Here is a 15,489-nt window from a genome sequence, read left to right as displayed (position 1 = left end):
TGCTGAAGAGCGCTCAGCAGTGATGCTCACATTATCATTATCTTCTGCCAACCACCAACATACACTAGTGCCAGAAACTGAGGCCTCCTTTAAACTACACTTTGGGCTGTTTTAACAAATTGTTTTCAACAGCAGATCTGGAAAGTATTTCAGGTGACATGTTTATACCACAAATGTGAGCAGGGCAAACTTTCTTAAAAACAGATCTTGAAAACTGTTCCTGAGATAGGGTCATTACTTAGCTTTCAGCAACTGTTTTAAAAAATATTTTGCCATGTTCACCCTGGCGAGAACAGCTGCATTACCTGAATAAACCATTTTCAATCTGAGATGTTGAAAAATGTTTCATGAGGTTGCAGATATCTCTAGAGCCTGAGAGAGAGTCTTCTCTGCAATTGTTTCGGCTCTTGTCTATCCGGTTAGCCTCAACCACTAGGGTTCTTGCACATTTGAGTGATGTGTTGTACCTGTGTGTGGCATCAGGCTGGCCAGGATAGTATTTATAAAATGAGTTACTCTCCATTTGTTTTCACCTTCACGGGGGTGTGTAATGTTTGTGTGCCCATATATATATATATTATATGCTCTTTCTTAATGTACTATAAAATGTGCTTGTTAGCATAGACAGCCAGATCTTTAGAGCTCATAGTTTGTAATTACAGTTAGTTTTCCCTTTTCTGAAAATCTAGGTTGTACCAGGAGATTTATTTTCCATGGCAGAAGAATATGGTCTTCTAAACTTTGTTACTGCTATCTTTTTCACCTACATGTAGAATAATCTCAATTACTGAGTTTTGAGCTGTTTCCCTATTTCTTGTTCAAACAGGGAGGATAATACATTACAGCCTCCAGATGCATGCAGAATTCATGGTCATCTCTATGTCAATAAAGTGGCAGGGAACTTTCACATAACTGTGGGCAAGTATGTTCTTTTCACTTACTGAATATACTACAAATTGACCAAGACCGATGTGTTTGTAGTTAAGCAAAAACCTTTCTTTGGCTCACTTTTGCCTACTTAGATGTTTTTATCTTTAATGCAGATTCACTTTTTGGTCATATTTTTTTCATATGGTATCTCTCTCTCATTTCAAACATTAAATTTCTTCATGTCTGAGTATAGTCAAAATGAACTATGGTAACTTTTTTTTGAATTGTCTGCTGAAGTACTTCTCCTGTATTCAGCAATGTTGTCATATATCCATAAATTGAACCCTTACAGCTGATTAGATGAACTAGTGCCTTGTGTTAGTGTGATAAAGTGACTACTAAGACTTCTATAATGCTTGTACTTTCCTGTTATCTCACTGGGTCCACCCTTACTATACCTCTAACTGTATGAGAGCACAGTTGTCTGGCATAATAAAGAGCATATGTTTTCCAGCTCAGATTTTTGTTTGTTGTATGGATGAAATAATATAGTTATAGAATCATGTTAAGGAGTCGTGACTAAAGGTGGATCACAGTTTCTTAACATGCTTCTTTAATCATGTTGTCTTGTAAGCACTTTAAACCAAAAATCTGTATTGGAATTCTGTGCCTGTAACTAAGCCAGATAACTGTGCACTAGCATGATTAGAGGTGTCGTGTGGACAGGCCATTTGTGGTTTCTGCAGTGACACTTTCTTGGCCCGTGACTGTGCTCTGACTCTTCTCTTGCCTTGCCGAATGTTCCTTCAGCATCTACACATCTCCTTAAACAGCTCCTCATTTTCTTCTCTGTCCCTGTCTGACATCCCTAAGAGTTCTTTGCACATTCTCTTCTTGGTTTATGGACCATATCTCCTCTTGTAGTTTCAACTACCATCTCTGTGTGGGGAAAATCCCAAACATACACCTCCACCTAGTCATGTGTCTCAAACTGCCTCTCTGACCTCTGTTCTTAGATATCCAGCTGTCTTCTCAAACTCAGTGTGTTCAAAACTGAAGCTGTAATCTCTCCCTTCCTATTCTATCTCCATTGCCATTTCTTCTACCCTTCCTGCATCCCAATGTAACCTGCCTTCTCTCTCATCCCCTTCATATCTCTGCTTTTGCGAAGTCTTGTTGCTTCCTTCTTTTAATATCACCCCAAAATTAACCTTATCATTGTTCTCACAGCTAAATGCCTTGTCCATGCATCGTTTGTCTCTGACCTTGATTATTGTAGCCTTCTAATGCCTGGTCTCCCAATCTTTTATCCCCTCAAATGCATCTGCTTAGGATAATCACTCACTTTTTAATGTCTGAACTGTGAAGGAGGGTTCATTTAATTCTACTGGGGTAAACCTCACACTACTCATAAGGTCGTATGAAGCACATCTAGAAGTAAAACTTCTTTTTGCGTGCAAAGAGGGGTTGGGAAACTGCCAGTTTTCCAGTCCATGCTGCTCCTTTCCCAGTGTGATTCTGGTGCTCCCTTTGTTTTTCTTCTCTGTTTCCTCTGCTCTTCCAACTTCTCCCAATGCGCATACTATAGAAGTCCACAAATGAGTCTGATAATCTGCCTAGTCACAAGGCAAGTGCAGGGAAGCCATGTTAACCACTGGCAACTGCTGTTACTTGGTTTTTCTTTTACTACATTTGGACAATGCCAGGATTTGACAGCTCTTCCCCTTGCAGCTTTCTGCTTAGACAGAGCCTATTTGCATTTCTAAAAATAAATGAAGTTCTTTTTGTGTGTATTGGAGGATTTTCATGAGCTTAATGCGTCTTTCAGATGTTATTCTGGTTGTCTGTACTGAGCAACAATAAAAATATCAATGCCCATTATAAAGAGCTATTTTATTGAAAACAAGGTAAAACTGGTCATTTGCTTTATGGGAACCCCCAGTTTTTATTATTTGAGTTTCTCATAAAGGTCCATTTAAACCATTGCTTTATAAAACATGTTTTTGCTTTCTTTAGGGCAATTCCCCATCCCCGAGGCCATGCACACTTGGCAGCCCTTGTGAGCCATGAGTGTAAGCTTTTTCTGTCATCTTTCAAAAAACACTGTTGGTTCATAGCATTTGCTCGGTACTGATTTGGACATTAGTGTCGTATTGGACACGTACTATTGCTGTGATATTCTAGTTGAGTAATATGCATTGTAAAAGAAAGCAAAGAATATGCTTCAGGATATTACATTGTAAAGTGACTTAAATCTTTTCACACATTTGACATTCAAAGTCTGTGTTTATGCTGATTATTCTGTAACAGCCATAATGTAAAACTATATATAAAATAATATATAAATAACAATAAAAAGCATGTTATAATAGTATATCTTGGATTTCAAAGGTACTGTATAATCAGTATTTTTCAGAAAGCTTGTTCCCTTGCAATATTTAGAAAGTTAAAAATGCCTGACCTGTATCTCATAAAGCTTTATTTTAGTATTTTGAATTTCTAGTCAGGCTACTGAATATATGTGTTACTATGAAAACTTAACTTTACTTCCTGATTCTTTTACATTTTAAGCCTCCAGTCCTGCAAAGGCTTTCATGTGAATTTAATTTTACATATTTGTAGTCCCATTGCAAAAAACGTGCATAAATCTTTGCAGGATTAGGAACTAAATAAAGTTATTGTTGCATTACATAGGTTTGTGCATTTAACTAATAAAACAATTTAATCTTTCCAACACTTTTCCAACACTGAAATGTAAACTGTAGAGTAATTACAGCTTTCCTCAGCTGCTTCTTGGCCCTTTAACACTTGGGCTGTTGCAAATGCCTGTAAATTTTGTTCTACATTGTATTGCCTCTATACATGGGGAAAAGTGCTGACTTAAAATTGAACATACATATTTTTAAATATTGATGATGCCAGTAAAGAAAGCTTTGCTTGCAATAAATACACATTGGGATTTGTGGATTTATTTACAAAAGTACAAATCCGATAACATTTTAAATTCAATTTAAGGCATTATGTATTCCAGTTGATGCCTTTCCTGTTGTGATAAGTGTGTGAGAGAGAGATGTACAACAGTTTCGTATTTCACCCAAAACAAACCCCCAAAACCCTTACATTTTTTCTTGTGTGTTGTCTTTCAGCATACAACTTCTCTCATAGAATAGATCACTTGTCTTTTGGAGAGCTCATTCCAGGAATTATTAATCCTTTGGATGGGACAGAAAAAATTGCATCAGATCGTAAGTGTTTTATGATGAAAAAATAATTTAGTGTCTGAGATATGTTTCTCTTTTAATTCTTAGCTTAAAAACAGCATTTTTCTTGAATTCTGCCATTTACAAATCACACAATATGATAAATAAGGAATGCATCATTGTTACTCTTTTTATTTACCCTGCATCCTTCATGGTGTAGTTTTTTTTAACAGTACTTTTGTTACTCATTTGTTACTTCTGATGTTGATGTTTCACATACAAATGTAATGTATTTAGATTATGGATGGGCACTCACCTAGTATGAACAAATTCCAAAAGGTTTTACAGCTGTATGTTACAACTTGGACTTGCAGAGCCAAGTGTCATTACAAAGGAGACTGTCTAGTGGTTAGACTGTAGGACAGATTCCTAGGTTCTGTTCCCATCTCTGTCGCTGACTCACTGTGTGATCTTTGGCAATTCATTTATGTTTCCTTATATATAAATTGAGGCTAATATCTACCTCACAGAGGGGTTGTGAGAATTAATCACTGTTTAACCCATTCATTGACAATTAAAACATACTGAACTCTTTGGATGTGTTGTACTGTGGAGTAACCAACTATTATTGTAATGTCACTGGTAGGATGACTTACCGAACTATTGAAAAGAAATTGAATTACTTATGTGATTATATGAATACTTTACTATGGTAAAAAACTTTAAACCCACAGACCTTGATCAGACAGCAGATCAACTGGTGTTACTTTGCTGATTTGAAATACCATTTCACTTGACATTATCATTTCAGTTGTTTGGTGTTTTGTTCTGCTAGGATGTTGAATGAAGAGTAATTGTATTATAAATACATTGTAACCTGCTGATTGTCTACTATGTGTTCTCCAATGACCTGTCTACTCTAGGGAAACTTTCCAAGAAAATCCAATCAATTCAATCCCACTGGTGTTAGCAACACTGGAAGCACTTGTACAGTTAGACCTTTGGCTTCAGCCACTATTTGAAAACCATGGTCATAACTCTGAGTGCTGTGTGCAGGGTTACATGAGATTGTGTCAGTATTGGCACCTTTGACTTGTCTACACTTGGGCCTTTGAAAAACTTATGCATATGCTAAACTTCACATACTGCGTAATTCTATTGATTTCAATGGGATTACTCACAGTGTGTGAAATCAGGCATGTGCAAAAGTTTGTCCTAGGGTCTGCCCCTTGAAATCAACATTGCTAACATTGGTGGAGCCAAACTAGTGTTGTCAACAGTTGGACTTTTTGAAAATACCCCCATTGTAGACACAGCTTAATAGATAATATTCTTAATGGTCTTTTCAGAAAAATACTTGTTTAACACAAATCTCTCTCAAATGATTTCTTTCCTTACAATTAGTGTTAATTCAATAGTAAGATGTGTTTTGTTTTAGACAACCAGATGTTCCAATATTTTATCACAGTCGTGCCAACAAAACTCCATACGTATAAAATTTCAGCAGAAACTCACCAGTTTTCCGTGACAGAAAGGGTAAGTCCCAGTTAGAAACAACCTGAAGAAAAGGTTTTGTTTTAATGTGTTTGTACTTGCCAAAGCTAGATGGGAAAATTGAGACGTGATTGGTTTTTGCTTATAAGAACTCTTCAGGCAGGGGCAGTTTACTAAAATACCCCAGGGTGTGTTGGGATATTCGTTAATGATGTTATACTGAATATAAAATATATGTATTTGGCAATGCATGTTCAGTAATTTGCATTAGCATCTTGCATCCAAAAATCCTGGGTCCCAAAGTTAGATTTAGCAGTTAGATTAGTAGCCAGCCATTCCTACTTCACTTGAGGCTAATATTGAAAACAAGTTCCCATAAATTATTGTAGTATGCTTGCATGATAAATACTTAACCCACCTCTAGATTCTTGTTCTTTGAGGAGAAAAAAGCTTTTATAACACTCTGAAGTTCATGTGTTTTGGATTTGCTGCTGATGTTGGATTGTCCAAATGGAAAAGGTAGTTGTTTGAGGAATGGGAGGATACAGAAAGCTACTGTCCTTTGCCTCTCAGCTATTTTGATTTGCATTTTCTAAGGCATCTACTGTTAATCACCCAGTTGCTTGATTGTCAAACTTCTAATTATTTTTATATTTGGAGTTCATTATTAATCCCAGATCTGTAAAAGGAGAAATGCAGCTTTTAGTTACTGCAGTGTATTTCTTGCCAAATTCTGTTATGTGAATGTTTAAAGACTGATGTAAATAAGAAAAGAGCATTCTAATATACTCCAGTTACACCTGTCTCATTAACATTTCCCTTATCGGTGGTTAAACTCAGGTTGATCTTGATATTCACAAGATGAAGGAACAGTTATTTGAAAAGCTGAACTATGAAAGGCAGGCAGGGGATACTAGGCTTAAAAAATTGTTTAGTAATGATAGTTCACTAAAATGTAACTTGTATGAAATTGATTATTCTACAATCCAGTATTTCCTCTCTGCCTTCATTTTGCATTGAGAGCACTATGCTATGCTTCATAGACCATTGGTTTTGCTACATTATCAGAGGGGTAGAAAAAAGGAGTGATTTATTATTCAGCAATGGGACATTAATGATATTGAAGATGGTTATCTACAGAATAGAACTCAAAGCTGGAACAAAAATTAAAGATGTACAATCAGTGATTTGGATAATGCAAGATACATTTCAGTCTCCCCTCTCCTCTGGTTCATCTAGCATTTTGCCATTCCTTTGCCAGACAATCTTATTGGTTCTTCCAAGGCCCTGCCATCTGGAACAGTTTTTCTAAATTTCTCGACCTCATTGACTCCATCTCATTTTACCTCACAACTTTTCTCTCTGTATCTCATTTGTCTCACTTTCTGCTAGGAAAATTACTTATTTTATTAACAGTAGTGATTTATTTATCTTGCATAATTGTATTTAATTCTGTAAATCTTTTGGGGATTCAGTTTGTCTGAAAGATGCTACAGAATTTAAAATTCCTTTTAGGAACTTTTTTATGAATAACTGAGATTGTGGATGGGATTACAGTGATGTGTGTCACCAGGCAAGGCTGCCTGTTAACAGTATAATTTTTCTTTGTCTTTTAAAATAATGGGCTGAGGAAGACTATTAAAGAGAGAACAGTTATTCAGTGAAAAATTGCCTAGTATGTAAGTGGTGTTGTACCAGACTAGAGATGCGTCCAGGGATTGAAAAACTCAAGATCCACATTGTGCCAATTAATCATGGTTAAAACCTGACTCCAGTAGGGCTTAATCATCCGTAGCAGACACAGTGAGGAACACAGCTTGTCCTTGTCTATGTTGACTGCAAAGCCATGGGTAAATTAATGTTAGTTAATGCCATTATTTGAAAAATTGTTTGAATAAGTTAAAATCTATTACTATAGACAAGGCCTGAGTGATCACCAATACCTGCCTTATTCTACTTAGTTTCACTTTCTTACTTAAATCAGGGCAGATCCTCAGCTACTGTAAAGTGTTGTAGCTTCATTGAAGTAAATACAGCTATGACAGTTTACACCAGCTCACGATCTGATGTTGCTAGGAACCAGCACTTAAACCCCCTGCAGCAGCTGAAAGTAGAAATATTAGGTCAAAATGCCTCCAAGAAAGATTGTTTTTCTCTCTAATGTAGCTTTAGAATAACAGTAAGGCGCTCTGTACAGATCAGAAAAGAACCAACTGTTGTTAATGCATCCTTGGCTTTGCATAATGACCTTAACTACCTCCATATGGTGTTTTTTTCCTAATATGCCTATTAATGTATGACTGTATCTGTCCTTTTTGCTTAATACAGTCTGTTGGTCTTAAAATTGTGAAAGTACATATGAGTTTCCTCTGTGATATGGTTTTGTAAGTGTTGTAATTCATAAAAGCCTTTTGTATGTAGCTGATAAATTGATATATGAATCCTCTTTGGTTTGGTAACAAAAAAGCAACTGTATATTGTAAATATAACATGGTTATACATGTTAGCTTCAATTTACTGGAGAAAGATGAGATGTCTGAATTTTTCAGTCAGTTGCCTGTGCTTTTGACTTTGCTTTATTCTGGATGCTCCTTAGTAAGAGGAGGGAGTGTATTAAATTCTCAAATGGGATGAAACTGCTCCATTATACATTGCCTTTCTGTTTAGTTTTGCTCTCTTTTCTTATGTAGCTTACCTCTTTAGCCTATTCACTTCTGAATATATCTTCAGTCAATTAGTTCTTTGCTGCCTGTGCATTTCCTCAGCAACTTCTACCTGACAGGTTATTTATCAACAGCTCTCACTAGCATGCAAATAGTGGCAAATTTCAGAGTGACTTGAGATTGATGGGACTTTTTCCTCTTGAAAACCATTCAGAAGAACTTGAATTTCTAGGTTTTAAACTGCTTTATACTTCACCATCTTAATGATCAGGAAAAGGCAGAAAAGTGAGGATAGTAAGCAGCATGTTAATTTTTCAGAACATTCTGAATTTGGGGAGTATTATGAATACCAGTAAGAAATCGTATACAAGAGGCACACACAGAGAGTTGAGAATTAGAGAAATGAGAATCAACTTGGGAAGTACAAGCTAATACATCAGGGAGAAACAAATTGAAAAACAGATATTCAAACTTGGGGAGTGATGCTAACAAAAGAAATCTGAGAGACAGTGGGAAGCAAAGGAGATGTGACCTTGCAGCACAATATGGCAGCAGAAAAGCAAATGTCTTTGGGCTGTACTTCAGTATCATGTATATGGCCCTGGTGAGAGTGTCCAGTATAGTATGCTCTGTTCTGGGCCCCTCAATATAAAAGAATTTATGAAAATTTGGAGGAAGTTATAAAAGTGATTAAGAGGCTGGAAGGACATCAGGAAAGATTAGAATTAAGGACACTGATTCATCTGGTGGGCAGAGCAAGGGGCCAGGAATCAGGAGTTCTGAGTCCTTTTCCATGAGTTTTGACTTAGCTGGCTGTTTGATTTTTGAGTCCAGTCACTTAGTGTGGAATTTTCTAAAGTGGGCTTTAATATTGAATACCTGTTTTTAGACCCCTTGGGTTAAAATTTTCAAACTTATGAGCCTGATTTTCAGAAGTATTGAGCACCAGTGCTCCACTTGAAGTCAATACGATCTGTGTGTTCAGCAACTCTGAAAATTGGGCCCTAGATGTTGAAGGTTCAGCTTCCAAATTCATATTTAGGGATCTAATGAATAAATATGCAGCTCCTATTGACTTCACTTGGGGTTGTGACTGCTCAGAAACTCTGAAAATGAGGCCAGTGTGTCTCAAGTGAGGCACACAGATCTAGAGCCTGGTTCTGAAGACCTGGACCATAATAACCTGTCTCAGCCACCTCATTTCACTGCTCTGTAAAGTTTATATAATGCCTACATGTTATGAAGTTTAAAGTGCACCTGGATGCTTCATACTTAAGGGAAGAAAACACTTCTAGGCTAGAATGTTTCTTTATGGCCCAACCCTATATTAGGGGCAATGCAAGGCTGCAGCATCCTGGGGCATGTGTGGGAGGCTGCACTCTCTCCTGGTATACTTGGCCTGTTTCATAGAGTGGGACAAGGCCATGACCCATATGTCTTTCCCTTCCTTTTTGAGGCAATTACAGTGGCACAGGGAGGAAGCTGTCCCTGGCCCATACAGCTATATCCCGCCCTTGTGCACCCTATCTGTACCCCATCCACTTGCATGAAGGACAGGGACAATCTGGTTTTAAATTTGGTCCTTAAACAAATGTATTAAGTAAGCCTGTATCCTGAGAGGAGCGTGTGAATCTCTTAGTTGTAGAATAAAAGAAGGGCAAGTATCAGTCACTGGTATTGAGCAAGGCCATGCAATACAAAGGGCAAATAAGCAGGAAAATGAATAGTGACTTGCTAGCATAAAGGTCTGCAGTATAAAATAATATCTTATCCCTACTTTGTCAAAATCTAGTTAGTGTGTGGCTTTTAAAAGGTGCTAGTCACAGTGTGTCACCTTGCTGCTCCATTGTCTCATGCTGATTACTGACTGTTCTAACAGCTTGCTCTTTGTCAGCCATGTCCATTAGATATTGCTGTGCTTGTGACTGAGGTGAGTCTACTGACTTGTGTATGTTTCTGTCTTTGCTCTCAGGAAAGAGTGATTAACCATGCAGCTGGCAGCCATGGCGTATCAGGGATATTCATGAAATATGACATCAGTTCACTTATGGTGACAGTAACAGAAGAACACATGCCCTTTTGGCAGTTCTTAATAAGACTCTGTGGTATTATTGGTGGAATTTTCTCAACTACAGGTAACCATGAATGCATTCCTTCTTGTGTCCTACCAGGTAGATAGGATTGTGCAACTTAAGGCCATAAATCCACTGACCACCTGGTTATGCTACTTGTTTTGTGAGTTCATGCAATGAACTATTAGGTATCCATTCACAACTACTGAGTGGGATATTGGTTTGTGCATGAAATGCTATGAAATTCTGGTAGTCTAATACTATGTATAGAACACCCCAGTACACTTGTCTGGGGTGTACTTGCCTTTTTCTTTTCTAATTAAACCCATAGTTTATTCTCTTCTGGAAGTTCATGGATATACACTACAAAACCTTCAGATGTCTAATATCCTATCTGACTATATACTGCAGTTGGGACCTAATTCTGTTAAGCTTGCCCAAAACTTACTGAGGTGAAACTCCCATTGAAGTCATCAGGAGGTTTTCCCTGGTCAACTTTTGAATGGACCATAGGATTTGGCCCCTGAGAGACAGCTAGCTTTAGGGCATGTCTACACTACCACTTATGCTGACAATATTTATGTCACTCAGGGATGTGGGGAAAAATAAAACCACCATCCTTGAGCAACATAAGTTTTTTTTATCATGTGTGATGTTCCCCTCTGCAATCTGGACTGGTATATCGCTGTCTCACCCCAATCCCTCACTACTGGAGCCCATCTTACACTTGCCCTGCTGTGTGAACCACCCACTCCTGGATCAGCTCACTCAGTCTTGTGCAAGCAAACAACTCCTACTTTAGTGAGTGAGTGCTTTTGGCCAGCCACCCGTGGGATTCTGAAATGGAATGACCCCCCCGCCAATATTCCCAGTCCCAGATGCAACCCTAGGAACTGCCATCTTGCAGAGTTCTATGCTGCCCACTGGACTCTGCAAGCTTATTGATTTAGTCAGTTTTATCAAAGAAATGCACCAGCTCTGTCACTCTAAATGAGGTCTTTACACACCCTCAAACCACATACACGGCTTTAGATAAAACAAACAAATAAGTTATATACAGAAAAATTTTAAACGATTATAAGCCAGAAGAATATAAATCAGGTTTTATCAGGAAGAAATAAAAAGGTAAATTGCATTCTAAATTAAATTTAACATTTCAGTAGCCTTGCAATCTTTGATATTATCTTACCACAGGCTGGTTGATCGGCCTACAACCAGACATTGACATTGTTATGGTAGCATGTTTCCTGCAATAATTTTCAGTATGAGATGAGCATTCCAAAAACACTTTCCATGACATACTTTGATTAGATAATACACAGTTACATTATAAGGGTGAACATGAATGATACACAGATCACACCATAAGGGTGTACATTAGGTACAGAGTGTCACATCGTGATAAATGGTACTGTGCACAACACTATGTTGGCAGGAGAGCTTCTGCTGACATAGCTACTGCCACTCATTGAGGTGGTTTTATTGTGGTGTTGGGAGAGCTCTCTCCTGTCGACATAGAGTAGCTACAGGAGCCATCTTACAGTGATGCAGCAGCATTGCAACAGCTGTGCCACTGTAAGCTCGCCTGTGTATACATGGACTTAGTTGAAGAGGCACCTCATTTACCCAGGGCCATAATGAATCATAAAAAGAAACAGATTCCTCTTTGCCTAAGAATTATTGATCTCTTGATTTTAATTTGAGGAAAGTATCTGGCTATTCTGTACTAAGCCTGTAGAAACAGACATTTTTCACCTGTGAACATTAGCAGTCCTCTTGCCTCTCAAACTATATTTGTCTATGCTGACAATGTTTAATGCTGATTTAGTATAACTTGGGCAAAAGCCATTGTCTTCTTTTGGGTGGTTAAACTTTAACCATTATCAAAATACTTCAGAGCACTTCATTTTTCTAGTGGAAGAGCGGTACAAAATAATCCATGTTCCAATGAGAAAACGAGTCACTAACTGAAGTATAGTTTCCTCTAATTTTGAAATTAGAGAAACACAAAAAACCATAATCAGCTGGTTCACACAGTAATTAATAATGGCTTGAGTGGTCTCTGAGCCCTTTTGCCTTTGAGCTTGTAACCTTGCATGATACACAGTGGTTGTTTAGTTTTCCCCATCCACACAATGGCTATTGGCACATCCTTGCTGTGACCTGAAACCACTTTTTTTTTTCTCTGTGACCTTGTTCCCAAGCAGTTACTTACTTTTTCCCTGCCTTGCTTGAGTGACTTTTCTGGATTTACCAACTAGCAGCTGGCTCAACAAACGGTGTCTGAACCCAATTCTATTTACATTAAGTGAAAAATTAGTTTATTGGCACTTCTAAAGGAATAGAGGGAAAAGCATAACATAAATGTGTCTAGAGCAGTGTTACAGAAAACTTTGGTAGATAGGCACTGCTGTTTGGTTCTGGATTGCGTCCTGTGGCAGAAAATTCCTTTTATCTCCTATTACCACTGCTAATGGTACAAGTTCTACAGGTACCAAAAGAACCCATGTTGTTTCACTGAATATCTTCATTAGCTCTATAAGCTCTTCAGAGATCATAGCTCTGACTCAAAGTATCAAAGTTGTGTTTCTTGCAGTAGTGATGGCTGGTTTGGAGTCAGATTTGGGATTTTTGCTTATTCAGTGCATATCTCTGGTTCATTCAAGGGGCAACACGTAGCACATGGCCATCGACATGGAAGATCTTTGTGTACTTCATATAGGCTTCTGTCCAATTTAAAAATTAAACCTGTAGAAAAGAGCTTTTAGCTTCTTGTGAGAAACTGAGTTTTCCTGTCAAGTTTTTTCAAGTGGGTGGCGTAATAATAAATTGGTCAGTCTGAATCAAAGCTTTTGATTTTTGTTTTCCCCAAGTCAATAATACAGAGAAATTGGAATCTCCTTCTTGATTAACTTAATTCCCTGATGCTTTTCTAATGTGAAATTGGGTTTTTAAGGTCACAGTCATGTGGAAAAAAATGAGTGGTTTCCATTTCAAAATAGAAATCTTGGTTAAGGAAATGAAAAATATTTAGAAAATGTTACTTGATTTTTTTTTCAGTGCATGCATGTTGATCAGTTGTACTAAAACAGAGTTTAAGTTTAAACTTGATGTAGTGTTGCTATTATTTCAAATGTTTTTTTTACACACAGTCCTTATCTTATTTTTTGTAAAAATTCAAACTCTATTTGGTTTTACAGGCATTTTACATGGCATTGGAAGATTCATAGTGGAAATTATCTGCTGTCGTTTCAAACTGGGCTCTCACAAATCTACACCTGTAAGAATATTTTGTGTTCTTATCATAGGAATTAAAGAAATAGGACAACTATGTGCAAGCAAAGAAAAAGATTTTAAAAGGTAGCTAGCTGTAATGAAAGAATACAATTGTAGGACCTAATCCTGTTTCTATTTAAATACTTGGCAAAACTCCCCTTGATTTCACTAGGAGCATGTTCAGAAGTTTTTTAAAAAATAGTTTGAACAGCATGTATCTTTAGCCAGATTCATAATAAGAGGACAGTGATGTTCTCTGGATAATCTACTACACAAGGGGAAAAAACACATACTTGTATAGGGTTTAAGGATGCAGAATAGCAGAGAATGGAGGAAATGTGTATTTAAAAAAAGCAAAATGCTATGGATGAAATTCTTGAACAAGGTATTAATAATGTTTTTGTTTTGTTTGATTTAGGTCCAGCTTTCTGATGGCCACATAAATAACCACTTACCTCTAATTACAGACAACAGTATGCATTAGCACCTCCTTGGGAAATGTTTTTCTTTCTGCCTGATACAGAAGACCATTTTTATAATAAAACATTGTGCAATACGTTGAGACTGTGCTGATGGGCAGCAAAAATCAAGCCTTTTTAAAAACCAGTCTGTGTAATTTGTCTCTTTTAAGTGCATACGGAGTTGGAGGAGGCCAGGAAACCCTGTGATGCCAACCTCTTCTTGAGCTAACAGAAGCATTACTGAAGAGAGACAATATTTGCAGTGAAACTGAGTGTCTTTGCGAAAACTGCCATTGGCACTGAAGTATCAGTGTAGAGATCTGGATTCCAGGGCCCGTGAAGTCAGGCTAACACCTCCGAAAGCTAACACACATGCAGAATACAGAAAGAGTCCGGTGCAGTTTTCAGCGTGCAGTGCAGCAAGCAAGGGTGGCAGTAATAGTAGGAATTTATGAAGCCAGGATTTGCTGCTATGTTTTCAGAACTAGGACATGAGTTTTTTGTTTTAAATGAGTGGGTAGAGGAGGCTTAGATACTGTGCTGATGGAGCTAGGGGACACTTGAAAACCCTGAAATAGATAAGGGCTCAGGGACTGAGACAGAGCCATAGCACTTGCAGCAGTCACTGCCATTCTCCAGTAACACCATTGTCCATCTACAAGAGGAAGAAGTGCTGCAGCACAGGGAATGTGGCATTTCTCTGTGTCTCTTCTCACAGCTACTTTTGCCAGCAATCAGCTTATCTTTGAGTTTGAGCCAAGGAACCAGGAACAATAAGTCTCTGTTAAAAAGATGTCGATTGGAATAATCTGTTTTCTTATCCACAAAGTTAAAAACCATCTCTCTGCTATGGCTTAGAAAAGAAATGAATGTCTTCTGATAAGGTGGCACACAACACTAGTTTTCAAGATCAGACGTGTACTCCGCCTGCTGCTGGAACATAAGCTTTGGCAAATAAAAATGGGGAGAGGAAGAGAAACAAGAAGAACAAATGGCTAAGTACAGCATAGCAGTTTATTACTAAATAGTACAGAAGCAAGAAAATTGAGCCAGCCAATGAGTCTGGTAGACCACTCAGGGTATAGTAGAGATAATCCCAAGGAACAGGTGATGGCAGAGAATCTGAATGATTATCTCTGCAGTGTAGGGGATGGGGAAGAGTTAAACTTTACAAGTCATGAAAGCGTGGGGTATTTTTAAAATAAATGGAGCATCCTGAACTTTACGCTGGAATATATTAGTGGAGTTGGGGGTATTAGGACATTAAAGAACAAAATGCTGTAGCTGAACTACTGACCAAAACATGTAGTTAAGAAACACAGCTACTCCACCAGGACATGAGAGGGGCATAGATATACAACTCCCTCCCACCCATGCTAGGTTTTTATTTTAAGGAGCTAATGCTGATCCTGGGCCTTACACCCTATAGATATTTCTCTTGCAATCAGAAGGA

At 37.8% G+C, this 15,489-nt stretch overlaps 1 protein-coding gene across 3 annotated transcripts in view; it reads left to right on the top strand.

Moving 5' to 3' along the window:
* The window catches only part of ERGIC2 (ERGIC and golgi 2), a 40,434-nt gene extending 25,417 nt beyond the window's left edge, over window positions 1-15,017 (top strand). For all 3 annotated transcript variants that reach the window (XM_067564432.1, XM_067564431.1, XM_067564430.1), the window contains 7 exons: window positions 827-922; window positions 2,887-2,942; window positions 4,017-4,115; window positions 5,509-5,606; window positions 10,200-10,362; window positions 13,500-13,579; window positions 13,994-15,017. In XM_067564432.1, coding sequence (XP_067420533.1) covers window positions 827-922; window positions 2,887-2,942; window positions 4,017-4,115; window positions 5,509-5,606; window positions 10,200-10,362; window positions 13,500-13,579; window positions 13,994-14,059 — 658 coding nt within the window. In that variant the 3' untranslated portion in view covers window positions 14,060-15,017. The remainder of the gene's footprint in view (window positions 1-826; window positions 923-2,886; window positions 2,943-4,016; window positions 4,116-5,508; window positions 5,607-10,199; window positions 10,363-13,499; window positions 13,580-13,993) is intronic.
* The last annotated feature ends 472 nt before the right edge of the window (window positions 15,018-15,489 follow it).

Source organism: Emydura macquarii, unplaced genomic scaffold (genome assembly GCF_026122565.2).
Source record: "Emydura macquarii macquarii isolate MOO-44397 ecotype Brisbane River unplaced genomic scaffold, CSIRO-AGI_Emac_v2 contig_2636, whole genome shotgun sequence".
Taxonomy (NCBI): Eukaryota; Metazoa; Chordata; order Testudines; family Chelidae; genus Emydura; species Emydura macquarii.
The sequence above is the reverse complement of the archived record's forward strand: the minus strand, read 5'-3'. Positions and strand labels throughout refer to the sequence as shown.